General features: G+C 36.2%; 3 protein-coding genes and 1 pseudogene across 4 annotated transcripts; all 4 read left to right on the top strand.

Annotated features, from left to right (window-relative positions):
• The first annotated feature begins 2564 nt into the window (after positions 1–2564).
• Positions 2565–3533, top strand: LOC131777149 (melatonin receptor type 1A-like). The gene has a single exon (XM_059093378.2). It carries the CDS (start codon positions 2565–2567, stop codon positions 3531–3533), a length of 969 nt encoding a protein of 322 aa, XP_058949361.2.
• Positions 3534–4201: 668 nt separating this feature from the next.
• On the top strand, positions 4202–8908 carry LOC136278339 (melatonin-related receptor-like). Of its 2 annotated transcripts, XM_066161868.1 has the most exons (4): positions 4202–4370; positions 5146–5242; positions 5459–6434; positions 7967–8908. In XM_066161868.1, exon 3 carries the CDS (start codon positions 5511–5513, stop codon positions 6411–6413), a length of 903 nt encoding a protein of 300 aa, XP_066017965.1. In that variant the 5' UTR covers positions 4202–4370; positions 5146–5242; positions 5459–5510; the 3' UTR covers positions 6414–6434; positions 7967–8908. The 2 variants fall into 2 exon arrangements, with proteins under 2 accessions (XP_066017965.1, XP_066017966.1); XM_066161869.1 differs by lacking the exon at positions 5146–5242.
• A 3140-nt stretch (positions 8909–12048) lies between these two features.
• Positions 12049–15019, top strand: LOC136278257 (C-type lectin domain family 4 member F-like). The gene is made up of 4 exons (XM_066161767.1): positions 12049–12124; positions 13199–13627; positions 13997–14035; positions 14898–15019. The coding sequence occupies exons 1-4, from the start codon at positions 12049–12051 to the stop codon at positions 15017–15019; spliced, it is 666 nt and encodes a 221-aa protein (XP_066017864.1).
• Positions 15020–15357: 338 nt separating this feature from the next.
• On the top strand, positions 15358–19892 carry LOC131777283 (uncharacterized; annotated as a pseudogene).
• The last annotated feature ends 673 nt before the right edge of the window (positions 19893–20565 follow it).

Below are 20565 nucleotides of genomic sequence, written 5' to 3'. Positions count from 1 at the left end.
ACAATACCTCAAAGAAATATGGCTTGATAATATCAAAGAGGAACCTTTGAAACCTTAACGAAAGATCCAGGCGGATTCCCGATTTCGGGAAAATTTCGTCTTAGTTTCTACATGCTCAGCATCTGTGAATATGTGCTATACCCAAAGCTATCATGCAGTCTAAAAGCTTGCCGATCTAAATGTACGAATGAATCTACTTTTATTTTAAAACTCTAAGTAAACCATACTATTCTTTGGTCTTACAGCTCATCTTAGACGATAATGTTTAAATAATCTTAGCTTACGACAAAGAGACCACTTCTTACGCTATTCAGAATTTCAAAGAGATCAAAAATAAAATCTCTGTCACTTTTGCCCCCCTTCCTATGTATTTCAAACGCGGGGAAGCTGATATTTTCATGCTACCAAAGTGAACACTTTACTTACCTTTGCAGCTCCGTCGTCTAAAACTTAGACACTTTTCCAATGCGACAAAAATAATAGTTCCATAAATTTAAAACAATCAGTGTGATGATATGGCTCCAGGGTTCCATTCAGCAATTGAAATCTTGGTGCCTATAAATAGCGTTTTTTTGGTAACAGCTTAACTAATTTCTCGCAATTCAAATGAGTTTTGCTATTGTAAATACCATGTCATTTATTAGAAACCTCGAGCTCGCCATGTGGTGACCGCGAATATCATGAAAAGTCAAGATTGTTCAAACTTGTTTGATTTTAATTTTAAACCACAACAGATTCACTTAAAAGTTTTAAGTCCTACTTCAAATAAGCTTTCAGTAAGTCTTTGCAAGTCGACCTGTTCAATTTGGCCATTTGAACTGTAAATTGCAAAACAAAAACCGTTATTTACCAGCTTAGGTCCGGGTCCGTATTGGGAAAAATTGTGCCCTCTGTCTTGAGTACCGCCCTCGGCTTCCTGCTTCGTGCAGTACGTAAGGCACAGTTTTTCCCAATACGGACCTCCCGACTGGCGAATAACATATATATAAGTTTTAAAATCGCAGTTGATCCCTATAATATAATTGGCTTTCAGCAGTGCCATTTATTTACGAATCGCATTATCTTTTGCTCCAAGATGCATCTTTTTTTCTAGTCAAAGAGAAACCAATAACACCAAAACAAATCCACCAATCAGATTCCAAGATTTGTTTAAATGTGGAAATTTTAGATTTCCGGTTCGCTTCTCGCGAAAAAGCGTAACAAAAAGGTGATATTTATTTAAGATGTTGCAAATCTTGCCAATGGAAGTGATTTGAACTTATTAGCAATGCAAAAAGTTTGGGAGTTCTTGTCTCGTTTCATGAAATTTATTTGAATTTAAGTCAAATAAAAAGTTTGACGTAAAGTTGTCAACCATATTTTTGACGTAGAGTATGTCACCATGGTTTTCGTGTGACAGCATGCGCATTTTCGCTCAAATTTAAAATTTCTATTGCCTAGATAACGCGCGCTTGACATCATAAAGACCAACGGTTCAAGGGAAAAAAACGATCGAAAGCCTGCCGAGGTGTCCGCTAAACGAATTAAGGAGCGAATGCACGTAATATAAAATACATTTTGAATAAAGTTCTCAACCAGTCATCTGAGTTCAGTTGACTGGGCTGGCCCGCTTACCGGGACGAATTTCACCTTGGGTTCATATGAGAAAATTCAGCCCGGTTTCCGAGATGAGAAAAGGCCGAAGATCCTGGGACGAGTTTTGGCGCGAAATTAGAAAAACGAAACATTTATAGCTATTTATAGGCACCAAGATTTCAATTAACTGAATGGAACCCTGGAGCCATCACACTGATTTTTTTAAATTTATGGAACTATTATTTTTGTCGCATTGGAAAAGTGTTTAAGTTTTAGACGACAGAGCTGCAAAGGTAAGTAAAGTGTTCACTTCGGTAGCATGAAAATATCAGCTTTTCCGCGTTTGAAATACATAGGAAGGGGGGCAAAAGTGACAGAGATTTTATTCTTGATCTCTTTGAAATTCTGAATAGCGTAAGAAGTGGCCTCTTTGTCGTAAGCTAAGATTATTTAAACATTATCGTCTAAGATGAGCTGTAAGACCAAAGAATAGTATGGTTTACTTAGAGTTTTAAAATAAAAGTAGATTCATTCGTACATTTAGATCGGCAAGCTTTTAGACTGCATGATAGCTTTGTGTATAGCACATATTCACAGATACTGAGCATGTAGAAACTAAGACGAAATTTTCCCGGAATCGGGAATCCGCCTGGATCTTTTGTTTAGATTTCAAAGGTTCCTCTTTGATATTATCAAGCCATATTTCTTTGAGGTATTGTCTCTATGCTATGAATTAGAGATTTCAATTTAAAGATAAACCAGTTAAATCGTGGAGGTCTTCCTTATAGATCTATTGTAAGCCTTGATTTATAATCTGGTCTCACAGCTCATTCTTTTTTTTTTAATTACTTCTATTTTCATTTTGACTTTTTTATAGCTAGCTGAGAATCACAATTATTTTTACTACGCCAGTGCACAGAAAACGTTTTTTTCCAACCATCGTTGCACAAATCACGTTTTTTACACGAGGCAGCCTAGGAAAGATTACAATGCCCGTTCCAGTCAATCTCTCTTCACAGTCGCTCCAAATGGCGCGTTCCCTTTTGCAGAGAGGGTGGTTACAGATTACTTTGGAGAGCTTTCCTATGGTGATGGTGATGTTGATTGCGTTTCTAGGCAACGCATTGGTTTTATGGGCAGTCAAGCGAAATCCACGCCTGCGCACCACGCCAAATTACTACATTACGGCCTTGGCTTTGACCGTTGTGCTCATGTCATTCCTCGTTATGCCGCTGTCCTTGAGCGTTTTGATCGCGGGTCGCTGGCCTTACAGCGAAGCGTCATGTTCGTATCACGGTTACACTGCTACAACGCTAGGATCAGCGTCGCTTTTCATTCTGACTTTAACTTCTGTAAATCGTTATTTCAAAGTTGTGCGGCCTAACCTATACAGAGAGTATTTCAAAGTGAAACCAGTGTTGACTTCTTTGTCACTCGCCTGGCTAGCCGCCTTCGTCTGGCCAATTTACTTCCTGTTGAAAGGAAACTTCCGCTACCATCCGGGAAAATTCTGTTGCATTTATGACCTCGATGACGTCAGTGTTGCAGAGGGGCTCGCCTTGAATATGACATTCGCCTTGTTTACATTTAGCATAATCTCTTCCAGTTATTTCAGGATATTTCTGACAATTCGGAAACACAAAGCTAATCTGACTAACAGACCCAATAATTCTCCAAGGATTTCTGCCAAAGATCTAAACGTTACAAGACTTCTGTTTATTGTTGTTGTCTTTTACGTTTTGTGTTGGCTTCCAGTGTTGATTGTTGACACTACAGAGTTGTTTACTGGAAAGTACACTTTCCCTCGTCAAGTCTACCAGCTATATTCATACATGGTTGGCGTCAACAGCGCTGTGAATCCTGTCGTTTATGCGTTTTTCAACCGCGAGTTTAAAACGGAGTTTAACAGGATTGTTAGGTTAGGCAACAGGAAAAACCATGTAATACTGCCACGTTGAGCGAAAGTACCCAACCCAGAACTAAAGAAACTAAGATGTCAGATAAAAAATAATCAGCCTCGGCCTCGATCTTTGAAAAAAATGTTGACGGATGCAAAATTGGACAGTTATTAACAAACAATATGACTCTTAATTAATGTGTTTTTTCGCAAGCTTTTTTTGTGTAATTATTTCATTTCCCCTGAGTCAGAGAAATTTGTGTGTGATGAATAAAACATTACAGTGGGCCGTTCTTATTATGCAAATAGCGATTAAAATTGTCTGTACTGAAACTATATCCGCGAGGTAAAGTACTCTGTGACTGTGCATATTGAATCTATTTAATACAACTTCCACTAATTTCTATTGATGAAAGCTAAGTGAATCATGTAATTATGTTAAGAGGTAAAGAAAAGGGAAAAATTAAAATTATAAATTACTTTAAGCAAGAAAGAACTGTTCCTCGACTAAGTCAAAATATAAGAACAAAATAACAAAAGAATATTGAAACTCTTACTAAATCGCAGCTATAAAACAGGGGGAAACCTGAACCTAGATTTCCATTTCAACTAATTCGTTCCCTCAGTTGTTTTCTCATCCATGTTTACCAACTGTCAGCACTATTTGAATCATGTTCGACAGGTGAAATAAACTTAGTTTCGAATTAATTACTTGTGCTTCGACTAGCGACCTCACGTAGCGAAAGCTGTTGTTCAGCGAGTGAATTTTAACTCAAAGTCATCAAAAATTGATGAAATCCATGGTTCTATTAAAGTGAAGTTATTGACCAAAAAGTAAGCAATCTTTTCACTGTTCAACGATATCGAAAGACGTCCTCTGTTAAAAGAACCGATTGAGGTAAGTGACATGTTTCTGGAAAACCTTTTGATGTCATATACATTATATTTTGCGCTGTGATTTGCTTGTCTAAACTGGTACGATGAAAATTTGGTCGTTATTTTGAGGAGAAAAGTACGTTGATAACTCTTTCAAGGGTTCACTATTTCCAAAGAACCCTCGCTAATCAACGGATTTCATATTTTCATTTTGACATATTTCTTAAATCTTTATGAAAATTTGATCAAATGTAATTTTTCCCAAGACTTAACGGAAACACTTCCAGGATCTAAGTTTAATTGAAAGTAACCTAAATTAAAGAGCAAGCGAATCATCAACGAAAAGAAAAAGGAAAACTAAAAAGGAAAACTACTTTGCGCACTTCACGGAATACTCATGACATACTCTGGCCATTTCCCGACCAGTCATTTAAAGTACAGACGAACAATCAGATTGACGTGAAAGAAAAAATTATATCAAGGAAAAAAATTTGCTCCGATCCCATTGTGCGTCCCTAAAACAATAGTAATCGCATGACAGTAGCGTGTAGTCTGTCCAAGGTAGAACTGAAAAAGAAAAATAAAACATAATTATGCTAACTGTCGCATTTATTATGGACAACTTGGAGAAGACATTTGGGGAAGAGGCAGTTCATAATCAATTAATTCTATCAGCTGATAGCTTTAGTCATGTCCTTCTCTGTGAATGATCTTGCAAATTATAGACCTTAACTTTGTGTACAATTGGCGTTAAGTTCCTTGTTGCGCTAAGTCATTGTTTTTGTGATTAAATTTAGGTATGAGCAAACAACCCAAGATCATAACCCCTGAGGCGTAAAGAGTTCACGCGTAGGGTTTCTTACAAAAGATAGCTGGCATCCTCGCTCACTAAAGGTTTGCTCTTCTAGAAAACCTTTTTCCTGAATTCCTGTGTTTGACATTTTAAAATCCGTTTCATAAAATATCCATTTCATGCCAATATTGCGCTCCCTCGGTCTTCCTCTTTGACGAAGAATTTCCTATATATTTCAAGTTAAAGGCATTTGTCGTAACCTATGGCTCGAAACACTTTGCATATTTTATATAACGTTTATCAATGTTTTATCTCAGTCTTGTTCAATAGTTTGCCCGGCTGGTAATAGAAAAGGAGAATCCAACTGAGATGTTTGCAGACAACGAAGCTCAGCTAAATCGAAGTAAAATGTTCACTTTGCAGTTAGCAACGAGAACAAAAGCCGAGATTTTCACAGAACTGGTTGTGTTTCTGCTAATAGGTTTAATCGGTGTCTGCGGGAATTTTCTTGTTCTCCTGGTCATAAGCCTGACTCCATCGCTAAGAACTATCTCTAACTTTTACGTAGCTTCTTTGAGTGCGATGGAGTTATTGTTGTCATTATCCATCTGGATTTTTATCCCCGAAGTAGTATTAAAAGGAACGCCGACATTTGGTGACGCTATCTGCCAATTTGTAGGATTCATTACTGCCATGTTAGCCACAGGTTCCATTTATTCCATGGCCCTAATTGCAATCAATCGATATTTCCTCATGGTAAAATCGAACCTTCATCGCAAGTACTTTACAAAGAGGAACGCTTACATATCGATCGCTGTGTCATGGATCTTGGCTGGAAATTTTCCTGTATCTTACATGCTTCTCGGCAACAAGTTTAAATTTCATCCCGGAAAGGGGGTTTGTATCTATGATGTGACGAAGCTGAATCTGGCGAACGCTTTTTTGACAGGTTTCTTTAACATTCAGCTTCCATATCTTATCATTTCTTGTTGTTATTTCAAGATTTACCAAAGAGTGAAAGAACACAACGCATTACTGAGACACCATGGAGGTGGAAATGGAAGCGGCAGCGGAATTTCAGCGAAGGAAATTAAAGTAACAAAACTTTTGTTTGCTATCGTACTGAGTTGGTCAGCATTAGATTCCATCCACCAAAACCACCTTGGTCGAGAGGGACTGAGATGGAATGATGGAAAAAAATTACGAAGCTACGACAACATGCCGACTTATCCCGATGACCCAAATGTATTATTTGTTTGGGAAATTGCGTGAAAACTTTTTACTAAAGAAATGGTAAGTATTAATTTATTGTTCGATTGTAGTATTATAAAACATTTTACGCAATTTTATGCAGATATTTCACGTATTTAAAAGGTGCTTAGATGTTAGGTAGTTTTGGTGGATGTCATTAGGGAACATCCACCAAAACTTTGACCAAAACCATAACAATATATTTTTTAAATTTTATCTATAGCCATTGTTAGATGTTCAGGGAGACAAAAGATTTATACCACTAATTAGCAGTTAGTGCTCTGGCTAATTATTTTTAATGGTGCACAATTGCTGACCGACCAAACGTTCATAATGATTATCATAACTCTTAACACATAGGATAAAGTGGTTTTGGTGGATGTTTCTCTCCATCCACCAAAACCACCACAGAAATTTCTGCTACTTCCTTACAGAAGACTGATGTGACCTGCTATTCGGAGTACATAACCACAATCTATTTCTTTGTATGTAGAGATATTTTGGAAAGTTCTTGAGTCAGCACCTTTTATTATTGAAACCATAATCATAACATGGTGCATAATATAGAATACAAAAGGTTCTGGTGTGGTAATCATGTAATCTTGAAACAGGAGAGTTTTTAACTGACTTAAACTGATTTAAACAAACATTTGCAACAAAATTCCAGGTCCAGAAATTTCTTCCACTATTTCCGCTAAAATCATAACCTTTAAGTACAACAAATCAGCACATTAGTAATTGTTATCAGGGGTCTGAAAATCCTATAAATCTTTCACATTTATTTCAAGTAACCTTTAATTTCACATGGATGAATAAGTATACACTCAACATGCAGAATGTCTTAAAGTTTACAAACTATTTCCCTTTTTATGGATAGACAGTGAAAGGCCTTTGCCACATTGGTGAATCAAACCATTGTATACCATGCATTTTGTGATAATTGTTTGTTTTTGCTCACAATACCCAGAAAAATGGAGGGGATAAATTTAAATAGCAAATTCTATGGTTAAAATTAAATAACATTGGAAGATCAAATTAACTTTGTACTGTTTAAAATTCAGTTTTGGTTTCTTGCTTATTCCAGCCTCTTGATATTCAAAAGCATTCCTTGTCATTTTTGTGTTCTTCTGTGTACATAACTTGAAAAATAAACACAGAGAAAGGAAACCACAAAGGATTAAACTTGAAGCTAAAGCAAAGTTTAAGTTGAGCCATAGCTGATCCAAATACTGAACACTTTGTATTGTAACCCATTTAGCAGTAAAGTTTATCTATATGTCTGCCAGCTTGTCACAAGTCTTACCCCTCTCCTTCAAAAGTCTCTATAAATAAATTTTTCTTTGTGGTCCCTAATTGATGATTAGTATATTACAGCTCCTCAATTTTCCTCTCTCAAGACAAGGTTACTCTAAATTTAACAAAGTAATGGACTTGATAAAACTCAAACTATAACTCAGCTGGCTGCTACTTGCAACCTTAATTTCTAGATATCAGTATACAATAATCAATATGTTATAAATAAGAACCCTAATGCTTAATTTTGCAGTGATCACCTTCCTCCTTTTCATTTGCAGACCAGACTGGAACCTCTATAGGTGTGTTTGCTTGTTTTGAGTGGGGATGGAAGAAAAGGAGTCATGCCGCATATCTGATTTATTAAATTGGATTTGTTCTGTTTATACATGAGTAGAACTACCTAGTTCTCTGAAAAAAAAAATTTCTCGCATTTTTATATGTGCTTTGCAGTCAAACTTCCTTGTGTCTTGGACAAGAAATCTTATTTTCTTGAAAACAAAATCTTATTTTCTTGAAAACAAAATCTTTGTTTCCAGCCTTCTGTAATAGGTAAATATAACAGTGTAAGATGAGTGACAGTGTATTTCTCAAGTTATTTTTTGGAATGTGACAAAACAGAAGTGTCATAGTGTGATAAGGAGCCAACATATGATTGCTTGATAGAAAGCAAAAAATGCAGAATTGCATATATTTTCTCCTTTGTCAGCAGCATATGTTAGTGAAAAGTTCTTATAATTGTTAACTTCTAAACCATCTTCAATTTAGTCAAGATTGAACTGTTATCACGTTTGTCATAAAAGTATTCTGAGATCAATGTCATATGACCCATTCATGTATTTGACCTTTTGAATTAGCAAGCCATAGTTGACAGAAACACAAAGGTTGAGGATATAAAGAAATTATTATATACAGTACTTCTTCTGCATCTTTTCGTTTCTTTTTCTCTCCAGCTGTTCTATCTATGCCGTGCTGGCAATTGCACTTTCCTTCCCAAAATTAGGAAAGGCACACCAGTAAAAAACGAATTTTTGCTCCTTAAATATCTCATGCATCTTCCCCCAGTATTTTGTGACTTCTGTCCAAGGAAGGAGGTGTAAGCATTAAATTAATCCGAATGATTCCACAATTGTGGTAGAACTTGAACTAGATAAACTAGTGAGAATGCACAATAGCGATAGCAAAGCTTTGTAATGTCAAAGAGCTATATCAATATATATATATATATATATATATATACACCGGTGTTCCCGAAACCTTTGACAGCTTTAAAGAAAGAAAACTTCGTCGTCAATCCTGTTTCAAATTCCGCAATAAGTTTATGCGCCTCATCAACAGAATTTACGTATCCTAAATTATCTGCATGTCTACCATCAATGGTTCGCGACTTAAAATTCTCGCTATGCTGTTTCTGTTTGTTCCTCAAGAATCATGGGATTTACAGCTTCGGATGTTCGGCTACATCACTTGCGGATTTCCGAGAATCTTCGGTTATGTCATTAAATATTCCATCTCAGTCCCTCTCGACCGAGGTGGTTTTGGTGGATGGAATCTAATGCTGACCTACTGAGTTACACGATTTGCTGGACGCCATTTTATGTCATCGATTTAGTTGGAGTATTTCTTGGTCAATTTTTCGCTCCTCGCCTTGTTTACGTGTTTTATAGCATTGTTATTGGTAGCACTACCGCCATCAGCCCGATAATATATGGCGTTTTCAACAGAGAGCTCAAAGGCGAAATCATAAAACTTTTAAAATCTAAATGCTGTTGTTTTTGCAATAAATTCAAAGTTGGGGTACCTGTGACAACCTCAAATAAGCGTTCATGATCACGTACCAGGGATCAGGAATCGCGGAGTGTGGAAGATTTGTATCCGCACAAACAGAAACAAATTTAGATGGCTAGCTCTGACAAATAGCCTAAAAATTATATGATATTGATTCTCAGTACAATCCCAGAAAGATTACAAACGAACATAAAACCGTATCAGATCTAACAAAGGATTATTGAAATTTCTTCGACAAAAGGTTCAGCCCTCTAAATTTTTATTTCCCCTCATGAGTTTTAGTAAAATGTGATGAATAAATTATGATAGTTGGTGCTGGTGTTATGCTAATTACTGCCAATTACTCATGCTGAAACTATATTTGTAAAGTTGTTTTATGATGTATATATATGTATATATATATATATATATATATATATATATATATATATATTGCATCTCTGTAATATAACTTATGAATATTTCAATCAATGGTGGCTCACTGAATGATATTATCTCTCAGAGACATAGAAATAAAGATTGCCTTGAGTAAAAGGGATTTTTTCCCCAAACGCCTCTAATGCGTTTCCCAAACGGAAACCTGAAACCAAGATTTCCCTTCCAGTCATTTCATTTCGTTTATTGATTTAATTTTTTTCTTTTTATCAACTGTCATTTTAATTTGAATGACAAACAGGGCAGCTGAAGTAACATACAAAAAGACATGCGAATTGATTAAAAATTAAAATTTTTTTTGGGCTCGAGATGTCGTGTAGCAAAGCTGTTCTTCGGCGAGATATTAAACTTGAAATTGTTAAAAGTTATTGGAAATCATAGAACTAAGAAAGAAAAGCTATTTTCAACAATATTAGCAATGTCTTCTTTGTTCAAAGATGTCACAAGTACTTGACCTGCTTCACCATGTTTCAATGCCGTAGCGTGGGGAGGGGCCGGGGGGGCCCGGGCCCCCCCAATAAAAATTTCCCGGAGGAGCATTCCCCCGGACTCCCTAAAACTTCGTGACTTTGGCGCTCGTGGTGGGCCCCCCCAATAATTTTAACCCTGCTACGGCACTGTGTTTTGACGCCGTTGAACTCCTACGATCTGATCTGTAATATAATTTTGCCTTTCAGCAGCTACACATTTTATCGAAATTAAGGGGTCACGTTTGGGAATACTATCACTGAATATCCCTTGGCAGACGATGTACATGCTAACAAACCTAACCTGATTGTGATTGTTGTGGTGCTACTGGCCATTTTTATTCTGATCCTTGTAGTCGCTTTCGGACTTATGTTCTTTCGAAGACATCGGAGCGACCATAAACAATATAGGTGCCTTTCATTGTGTTTTCATTTGTTTCATATCTAAATTTAGGTCTATCATGGGGAATTTTCCTTTTCATGTGTCTTTATATATTAACTCTAGTCTCCTTCACTTTTTATTTTGAGTTATCCATGTAATCAGTCAACTATGCAAAAGAGCACGTACTTAAAACTCAACGGAAGTATTAAAAGACTCCCAACAGAGATTATTTTGAAAGGAGAACTTTGTCAAGAATTTTCCATAACGAACAACTCTCTCAAACACGCGTAACTGAAATAGGAGAATGAGAGAAAGTGCTGAAGAGAGAAAACGAAAGCTAACATCCTGGCATTTCTGTCTTACAATCACGAGTACAAGTAATGATATATTAATGAATTCTAAATAAGCATACAAATTAAAATTTATTTTGCACATAATTAGCGTAGTTTTTCCGAAGAAATTTGACAAATCAATAGAACAATGTTTTACCATTACCTTGAATTATGAAAACCGTAAAAAGCTGAGAACAGATGACATTTTGCACAACTCTGAAAACGGAAATTTTTAAAGAAGAGGTTGACTTGCTTTTCAATCGTGCATGTCGGACAGTCGTGCAGGAAAATTAAAATTAATTAGTGAAGTAATTAGCTACTCATCTAATTTGTATATAAGGAGGTATGTTCTTCATTGAATAAAGTTCTGTCTGACGAGCGCTTAGGCGCGAAACCCAGAGTAACAGAGAATCGATGCGTCCTCTTTGATTCTTTCACTTATGTATATCAAAATAAAAAAAAGGTCTAGTAATAATCGTAAACGTCATTAAAGCGTCTACATCGTAATCATTCTCATTTTTTATCATTCAGAGCTTAAACAGAACTTTCATTTTTGTCCAACAATAGAAATAGAATAGAAAGTGCTAAAAGTAGTCTGAGAAATCTCAGACTCGTTTCAGACTAAACACAACAAGGTTTATGCTGATAAACTCTGAAGGAAATCGTAGAAAAAGGAGATAAAGCTGATTTACGAGGACTAAACTGAAAAATCAGCTGCTATAAGCTAATCATAGAGAAAACAAAGATTATTTTTCAGATACTGAAAGAGAAAAACTACATTCGTGCTTGATACACGTGCGTGTGTTTGATTTTGACAATCTTGTCTTAACTCGACTTGGACGAAATTACATGTTTACAAGTGCGGAACTGAAGGACCTGATACACATATCATACCGCGATTTGCAAACAGTTTTGTTTTTAAAGCTTGAGCACACTGAGGGAGACAGTTGCTTGTTGAAATGGGGAAAGTGTGTTTTACGATATATTCTGCTCTTCTTGTGCTAACTAGAGCCATTTACGTAAAGAGTGATGCTGGTAAGCAAAATGTCTAGACTAACATCTACATGTTTTTTTTTGTTTTTTTGTTTTTTTGTTTTTGAAAGCTGATTATTAAGTATGGTTGCTTGTTAAAAGAAAAAAGGCTGGTACTGTAATTGGCAAAACAGATAGTGCCCACTGCACTTTAGATATCGCGATGTATTCAGACTGTTACGGCGAACGATTGGTCATTAACATTAACGCCGTCCGTTAGGACGGCCGAACAAAACACTGCATATTAATTTAAGTCTTAACTAATTAATTTAAGTCTTAACTAATTAATTTAAGTCTTAACTAATTAATTTAAGTCTTAACTAATTAATTTAAGTCTTAACTAATTAATATTCGAATCGGTCGTGTCGGTTAGTTGTAGTTCAGCAGTCGCAGAGTTCAGACAAAAAAATTGTACGTTTATAGTCGCTGTGTTTTCGTTTTCGAATTTTGTAATAGTTGTAGAATTTATCGTCGAAACATAGACACCACGAAACCATTTCAAATTTACAATCGATGCAGCCATTTTTTGGTGATAAAATAGCCGAAATTAAGGTTTTGTATTGTTCAGGTGAGCTAATTGAAAAAATATTTCAAGAAAAATTAGAGCATAACAGGCATTGTGCTTGTTCCACACATTAGCGCTTAGGATCCAACATCAAAATAAACGTAAAATAATGTATTATTAAGGGGGATATTTATTCGACAGATCAGTAAGGAGTGGAACTTTGAAAATGGAGCAAATATTCTTCGTATGAAGCTAATCACACACCGAACAAAAGACAACAGCAACAACAAATAAATAACAAAAAACAAGAGGCAAAATGCAAAACAAAGCCAGGAAAACAATGGATTAATTCCGATTTAGATCCATACCTATATCGACCAAAAAGAGCTGTTTACATTCGAATACAGTTGAATAAATGTTCAAATAAGTCGGTTTTGGATGCTATTTTACTCTAAAGAATATTAGTGTCGGAGCAGTTTGTTTCGGCCTCTAAGCTTGTTCCCAAGTTGTTATCAGCTGATAAGGTCAACAGTTAATGAATAGGGTGTGCCTTTGTTCAATTCTACATTCAGCTCATGTGAAGAACTTCAGTGGTTCCAGCTACGTTTTCTATAGGAGCAATGGTAACTGGTACGATTGGGAAAGAAGCAAAACAATATGTGAACAGTCTGGATATAACCTTGTTTCTATTGAGAGTCGTGAGGAGTGGAACTTCCTGAATCAAACCATCCAAAACGAAAATACCAGTGAATACTTCATAGGTTTGAGGAAAGATACATCAACTGGAGTGTGGAGATGGTTAAGTGATAACAGCACAGTCAATGCGTCCAATAAAGGAGATTGGCCCTGGGCAGCTAGACAACCTAGCAACGGAAATGGTGAAGAGAACTGCGCGCAAATGTACAGAAATTATAGTGGTAACTTTGGACGCTATAATGATGTCAGCTGTACTTCAAGCTTATCCCGAGCAGGATTCATATGTGAATTTAAAGGTGGAGGAGGTAATAGACCCTTTATTCACATTACACAAAACTGAGAATAAGAATAGGTCAATCGTATTACGGCCCAGTCCCTCTCTTGAAAGTCATTTACACCGAGGAAGAAAGCTAAAATGATTACATAGCATATTATAAATGCTAGATAGACCGTAAAGTCACTTTGGATCCTAATAGTGAGCCAATAAGGACTTCTTGTTATACAATTGGCTAAATTATTTTAATATATCTATTTAATCGTTTATGTATATATTTGTTTGTCTTTTTTTTCCATGTATAGATACCACACTGTTACCATTGCTTTGCGCTCCATTTAAAATAGGATATAAAATCACATTATTGCAATGATAAGTGAATTTTCACATTCTTGTCTAGAGAAAAAATCAGCGAAAGCGACGGCATCCACCACAACAGGTAAGTATTGGCGTTGTGACTGTCGAAGGCTTGACCTAACTAACAAATATGTCTAGACGATAATGTGAATCAGCGCTGAATGTAAGTATAAATATAGTAACGTGGCATAACTTCCCCCGACTTACTCCTTGAAACTCCTGAAAATCTTTAACTTTAAATTTATTACACATATGTAAGTAGAAAAGGAACAGACAAACCTTAAACAAATAAAAAACAAAATGTGCATACTTTTGGTTCTTTGTTCTGGTTTGTTGTTATTTACCACTTTTGTGAGCATTGTCATTATTATTACCCACAAGTATTTGTACAATTTCCGCGTTAGGAAAATGTTGAATTTTTATTGAAAATGCTAATAGTGAATCACTAACTTTGGTTTTATGTTCCTCTTTAATTTAGGCTGGAATGATGGATCCCAGGCATCGACAACTGCTTGGATCAAAGGATCATCTACAGCTGTGACAACAAGTAAAAGCTTATCCACCCTTTTTTTTTTCGGTTATTACCATTTTTCATGCATGTGAACATTATCATTATTATTACCTACAAGTATTTGTACAATTTTTATATGTTAAAAAAAACGTTTAATTTTTATTGAAAATGCCTATAGTTTTGTGTTCCTCTTTAATTTAGGCTGGAATGATGGATCCCAGGCATCGACAACTGCTCGGATCAAAGGACCATCTACAGCTGTGACAACAAGTAAAAGCTTATCCACCCTTTTTTTTTTTTTCGGTTATTACCATTTTTAATATCTACCTACAAGTATCTGTAAAATTTTTATATGTTAGAAAAACGTTGAATTTTTATTTACAATGCTAGTAGTGAATTTGTAACTTTGGTTTTGTGTTCTTCTTTAATTTAGGACTGACTGATGGATCCCAGGCATCGACAACTGCTCCGGTCAAAGGATTATATACAACTGCGACAACAAGTAAAAGCTTATCCACCCTATTTTTCGGTTATTACCATTTTTCATGCATGTGAACATTATCATTATTATTACCTACAAGTATTTGTACAATTTTTATATGTTAAAAAAAACGTTTAATTTTTATTGAAAATGCCTATAGTTTTGTGTTCCTCTTTAATTTAGGCTGGAATGATGGATCCCAGGTATCGACAAGTGCTCGGGCCAAAGGACCATCTATAACTGCGACAACAGGTAAAAGTTTATCCACCCCTTTTTTGGTTATTACCATTTTTAATATCTACCTACAAGTATTTGTACAATTTTTATATGTTAGAAAAACGTTGAATTTTTATTGAAAATGCTTATAGTTAATTACTAACTTTGGTTTTGTGTTCCTCTCTAATTTAGGACGGAATTATGGATCCCAGGCATCGACAACTGCTCGGGTCAAAGGATCATCTACAACTGCGACTACAGGTAAAAGCTTATCTACCCTTTTTTTGGTTATTACCATTTTTCATGCAAAGATTTATTCATTTACTTATGTAATTTTTCCATGTAAAATAAATTTGTACCACACTGTTACTGTTAATCTGCGCATCTGGATAGGCAATCATTAAAGCACTGGTATGAGATACAGAAAAGAACCTTTAAAAAAACTAGAAACAAAAATTTACCATCAGTTTTTCAACTTCCATGCGTTGTTCCTTTGTCTGTTCTGTTATTAGTTACCACCATTATTATCATCATCGTTTAATTGACTTTACAGTATTTGTATAATTTTTTTATGAGAGCAACGTTGAATTTGTGTTGAGAATGCGAACAGGTGGATTTAATCAATCAAAATGATTTTACTATTTTTAAAAAGTTGCATCTGAACGTTTGGTTCCATTCCTTATCTGAAACAGCCTCTTCTTTTATACATATAATTATGGGGTCACGTCAGGGAATACTGTCACTGAATATCCCTTGGCAGACGATGTACATGCTGGCAAGCCTAACCTGGTTGTGATTGTGGTGGTGCTACTGGCCATTTTCATTCTGCTCCTTGTAGTCGCTTTCGGACTTATGTTCTTTCGCAGACGTCGGCGCCACGATAAACAATGTTAGTGCCCTTCACTGTGTTTTCTTTTGTTTCGTATCTAACCTTTTTTTCTATCATGAGGAACAATCCTTTTCGTGTGTCTTTACATTACTTTCGTCTCCTTTACTTTTTACCTTGAGTTATCCACGTAATCAGTCAACTGTGCAAAAGGGCATGTACTTAAAATCCATATTAATGTCCTTCTCATAATTGCAGCAGTTTATGCAGTATTGTATCGTTCACTTTTTGACAATGCTTCGAAAAGAACTGAGCGTAGGTTTTTGTCGAGAGCCGAGGGGCGAGGGTTCAAAATATGTCAAGGATTTATTTATTTAATTGTTTATTATTACTTATGTTTCCTCGAGCGCAAGAGGTTTATTAATTTGTCGACATCCGCGCCTGGATCACGCAAAACAAAACTTGGTCATTTCTGGCGGTTCTTTCAACGGTCAAGAAACCTCTTTGGTGACGGGTTTCGACGGCTGAAGTATTTTAGAGAAAAAATTAGTCTATAAAGTTTAGGCGATTTGGACCATGGGCTTCAAAACAAGAGCAAATTTCGAGCCATCGGTGAGTAATCAGTGTCTCCTTCCGCTTCCCCTCTACCTGCGTCGCAGTCGTATTTTTGCGCCGGTTTTTTTTGTACATAAGATGTAAAGTTCGTCTATGAGTTTCCTCCCATCGACTTCGTGAAGTTCTGGGAATCACGTATTCATAGTTTTAAATAAACATTTTTGGTATCTTTTGGTCGCAAAATTCCCCGCTCTTTTCTCTTAGCCATTCGCACGTTTCCACTTTTGAGCCCGCTAAGGGACTAAAAATATCGAGGTACTTAATCATAGATTTTCGTATTACCGGGGCAAAGAATATCGTTCTTCCTACCAAGAACCACGTTATATAGAAGTTCATGAAGTCGTGGTTTTACTTTTGATAGGATTTTTAACAACGTTCTCTGAAGGTCTTTTTAATGGAAATATTAAAAGACTTCCAACAAAGATTATTTAGAAGGGAGAACGCTGATAAAAAACCCTCCATTACGAATAACTCACTGAAACACGCGCAAGTGAAGTAGGAGAATGCGAGAAAGTGCTGAACTGAGAGGAAACTAGAGAGCTAACATCCTGGTATTTCTGTCACTTGGAGGAAGGTGGGAAATCTTACGACCACGTGATACAAGGAATGATATAATAATAAATTTTAAATAAGCAAAGAAATAAATCAATCAATAAATAAGGACATTTTTGAACCCTTGACATTTCACCCTCGACCCTTGACTAAAATCTTCACTGAAAAGAACACACTTACGTTTCTTATTTTTAAAAAAAAATTAATTTTTTTTTCTTTCAACACTAACAACGACAACGACAACGACAACGACAACGACGGTGAAAATTAATTGGTGACACGATTTTGGGGGTAACTATGGAAATTATATATATTATTAATACGTAATCACATGATTTCGAGTGCAATTTGTCGTCTTTGAAAAAATTAACAAGTGCTTATGTATTCCAAATTGCACCAGAAAAATCATGTGATTACGTATTAATAATATAAATATAAAAAATACGAGATAGCTTATCATAATTACGCAGAAGCAAAGCGCGCGCATCAAGTGCAAAAACAATTTATTCAAACCTGTGCATTCGGTCAAAACAACGGCGTAAGATCAAAACAGTAATACTCAATGATATTTTCACATCTATAAGGCACAAAACAGCTGAAAGTCCGGCAAAACAGTTCAAGAAATTTTTCAGTCTGAGTCCTAATCACTTTCGATGGAATGAAATCGTCGTTTGCGAGGTTTAACCATGTTTGTTTTAATTTCGGCGTAGAATCGCTCGTGCAAAGTGTTAAGCTGGATCGGCTCGTAATTTTCATTTCGGCCTTGGCAATTCCCTTACCTTAACACAACTTTTTCCAAATCGACAACCAAAAAGCAATGCTTTTTACAGTGTTTTCGTTGTTAGAGTTGTTTTCCGGCTGTTGTATTGTTGTTGCGGTGTTGAAAGAAGGCCTACTTCAAACGCCGGCCATTGTTTCGCTCGCAAATTTCCAGAGTAGCCAAATGTTAAGACGTCCAAGGCTCGCATTTGATTAGCTTTCTGTGAGTTTCTTCGATTATTGAACAATCAGAATGTCTGGTTGTTATTATCTTTGCACTGAATTAACCTTCTTCTGCTTTGAATTATTTGAAAACTGCATTTATCTTAACCAATCAGAACTGAGTAATTTTTTCACGTATATTATTATAAAAGAACCAAAAAAAACTTGTTCTTCGAGAAGTGAGAGAAGCAGTCGCCTGCGGCTCGTGCTTCTCCGCACTTATCTCGTGTCCTTAAAAATTCCCAAGTGCCTATATAACTCAACAATGCAATCAGCGCGCTTTTATCTCTTTAACATATCAGTAAAGCCTAATTTCTTGCGTCATAGACGATGTTTAGACGAAGATCGTGTCATGTGCACCTACGAGAAGCCTTCGAGCTCTGAACTGACATCACTCGACCCTGTGCTTGTTCAACAAACACAGAGCTCCAATGAGCTAACTGTTCACCTAACCCTTTCACAAACGGAATTTGGGCTGGCCACCTACGAAACAGTGAGCGACTGCAAAAGAGAGTGCGGCTATGATAACATTGAGACCAATCGAAAGTTGAGTTCAGTAAGCGAGGGATGTTCAGATATTCAGTAAAGAGCGGCAGAAAACACAGTGTTGGTGAGTGGTGAGAAAGGAATACAGCAGCCGCCTGCTTTGTGCGATAAAAAAGAAGAAAATAAGGATCATGTATACGCTGTTGTTCATAAAGAAAGAAAAGGCAGAGCCAGTTCTGGAGTGAGCGCCCTCGAAAAGACTGCGGGCCACCCTCAGGAAGAAGCAAGTGGTTTACCTGAACAATGGGCGTCCTGTGTAGATCAGTCCCCGTCTCTGACACCAGAGGATCGTTCGTCTCATCAAACTGACTCAGGGCTCGACAACAACACAGAGGCTGCAGGGAGCGAGACACCTCAGGCTGGCGGGAACACTGAATATTTCTACGCAGCTGTTGACAAGACAAAAAAGAAGAAGAAGCCGCCACAGGTAATACATCTCACAAATCCTGACAAAAGTTTCTTTTTTGTTTCTTTTTGTTTTGTTTTGCTTTTATTTGTTGGATTTTTTTTTTTTACATGAAGACGTGTTTCTTTTTCAACACTGTTTCATTCAGGAAACTATCTTAATATATTTACCTCTTCGATTCATAATGTCCACGTATGATAATTAAGCGTACAGCTGGAGCACGGCAGCTGGACTTTAGTTTAAGTGTCTAAAGGATCCTCTGCAACAAACAAATAAACAAAAAAATACAAGACTAAACCGATAAAAATAAATTTGAAAAAGACCTTGATCAGAGGCAAAATAAGGTAACACTGACCCAGTTATCTTATCAAATTCGTTTACAATCTTCGGTGTTTTATTTCTCATTTAATGTTGTTTTTGTTGCTGTTGTTGTTTGTTTGTTTATTTGTTTACCTCGTTACTGTGTTGCTATCGTTATTTAATGTCTCTTGTTTCACGATCTGCTCATAAGTCATTATTCTCTTTTCCATGTTCAATGTAGAAGCCCGCTCCATACCGTGGCCTTGTGTACGCAGATCTGATCATTTCCCGCGAAAACAGTGCAAAACTTGTCAAAGAACAGCCCCAAACAGTATACTCCCAAATTGATCCCGTCAAGACAGCAAGCGTGAAGATATCACAGAAGAATCCGGAGGAGACAAAGGACGGCGAACAAGTGAAACTCGCTTCCTATCTCAGGAATGTTTTAATGATAAACATAGAGATTAAAACAAAACTGAAAGAAACAACTAAGCAGACCCCATAATTAGAGTTAGTGATCGGTAATTAATTGCTTTGTCATTAATACCCGACTAGTTTTCCAGAAATTTCTTCCTAGGGCTGTACCCAGAATACTTTAGATGAGCCCCTTTAAGGCACTTGCATGTCAAAACCGAAAAAAATCAGTATTACTTATATGGGATAAGTTTGTGTTGGAATAAGTTTGTAGTCAGCGTCCTGCGCATGCGCGCACTGAAGGAAAACATTTCAATAGTTCAATTCACTATGTTCTCGGTGTTTAGTTTCATGCTAGAGGGAAGCTTTCTCTTCACGCATAGTCGAAATGATGAGTTAAGAATAAAAATTCAGTTATAAAGTCATAAATTCCTGAGGTTGGATGACGTTGAATTAAACTGCAGCGTCAATGTGTCAAGTTGTAAAACTTGTTTTAACGTTCTTATTTTCAAATACCAAGGTATGGTGTATCATATAAAAACAAAAAAAAACGAAATTCGATAAATAAATGAACAAAATGGTTTAATAAATGGTTTTCATCTATTTCTATCTATTTCATTCAAAAACGACAAAACCTAAAGATGGCTTTTCAACACCATTATAAAACCCACCAAAGAACCTTTCTAAAACTGGCCAAGGAAGATGATATACAGATACAAAATTATTGCAATCTGTATAAATGTTCGGCACTTCTAAAAAGAAAG

This window comes from Pocillopora verrucosa, chromosome 14, assembly GCF_036669915.1.
Source record: "Pocillopora verrucosa isolate sample1 chromosome 14, ASM3666991v2, whole genome shotgun sequence".
In the NCBI taxonomy this organism is placed as follows: domain Eukaryota; kingdom Metazoa; phylum Cnidaria; class Anthozoa; order Scleractinia; family Pocilloporidae; genus Pocillopora; species Pocillopora verrucosa.
The sequence above is the reverse complement of the archived record's forward strand: the minus strand, read 5'-3'. Positions and strand labels throughout refer to the sequence as shown.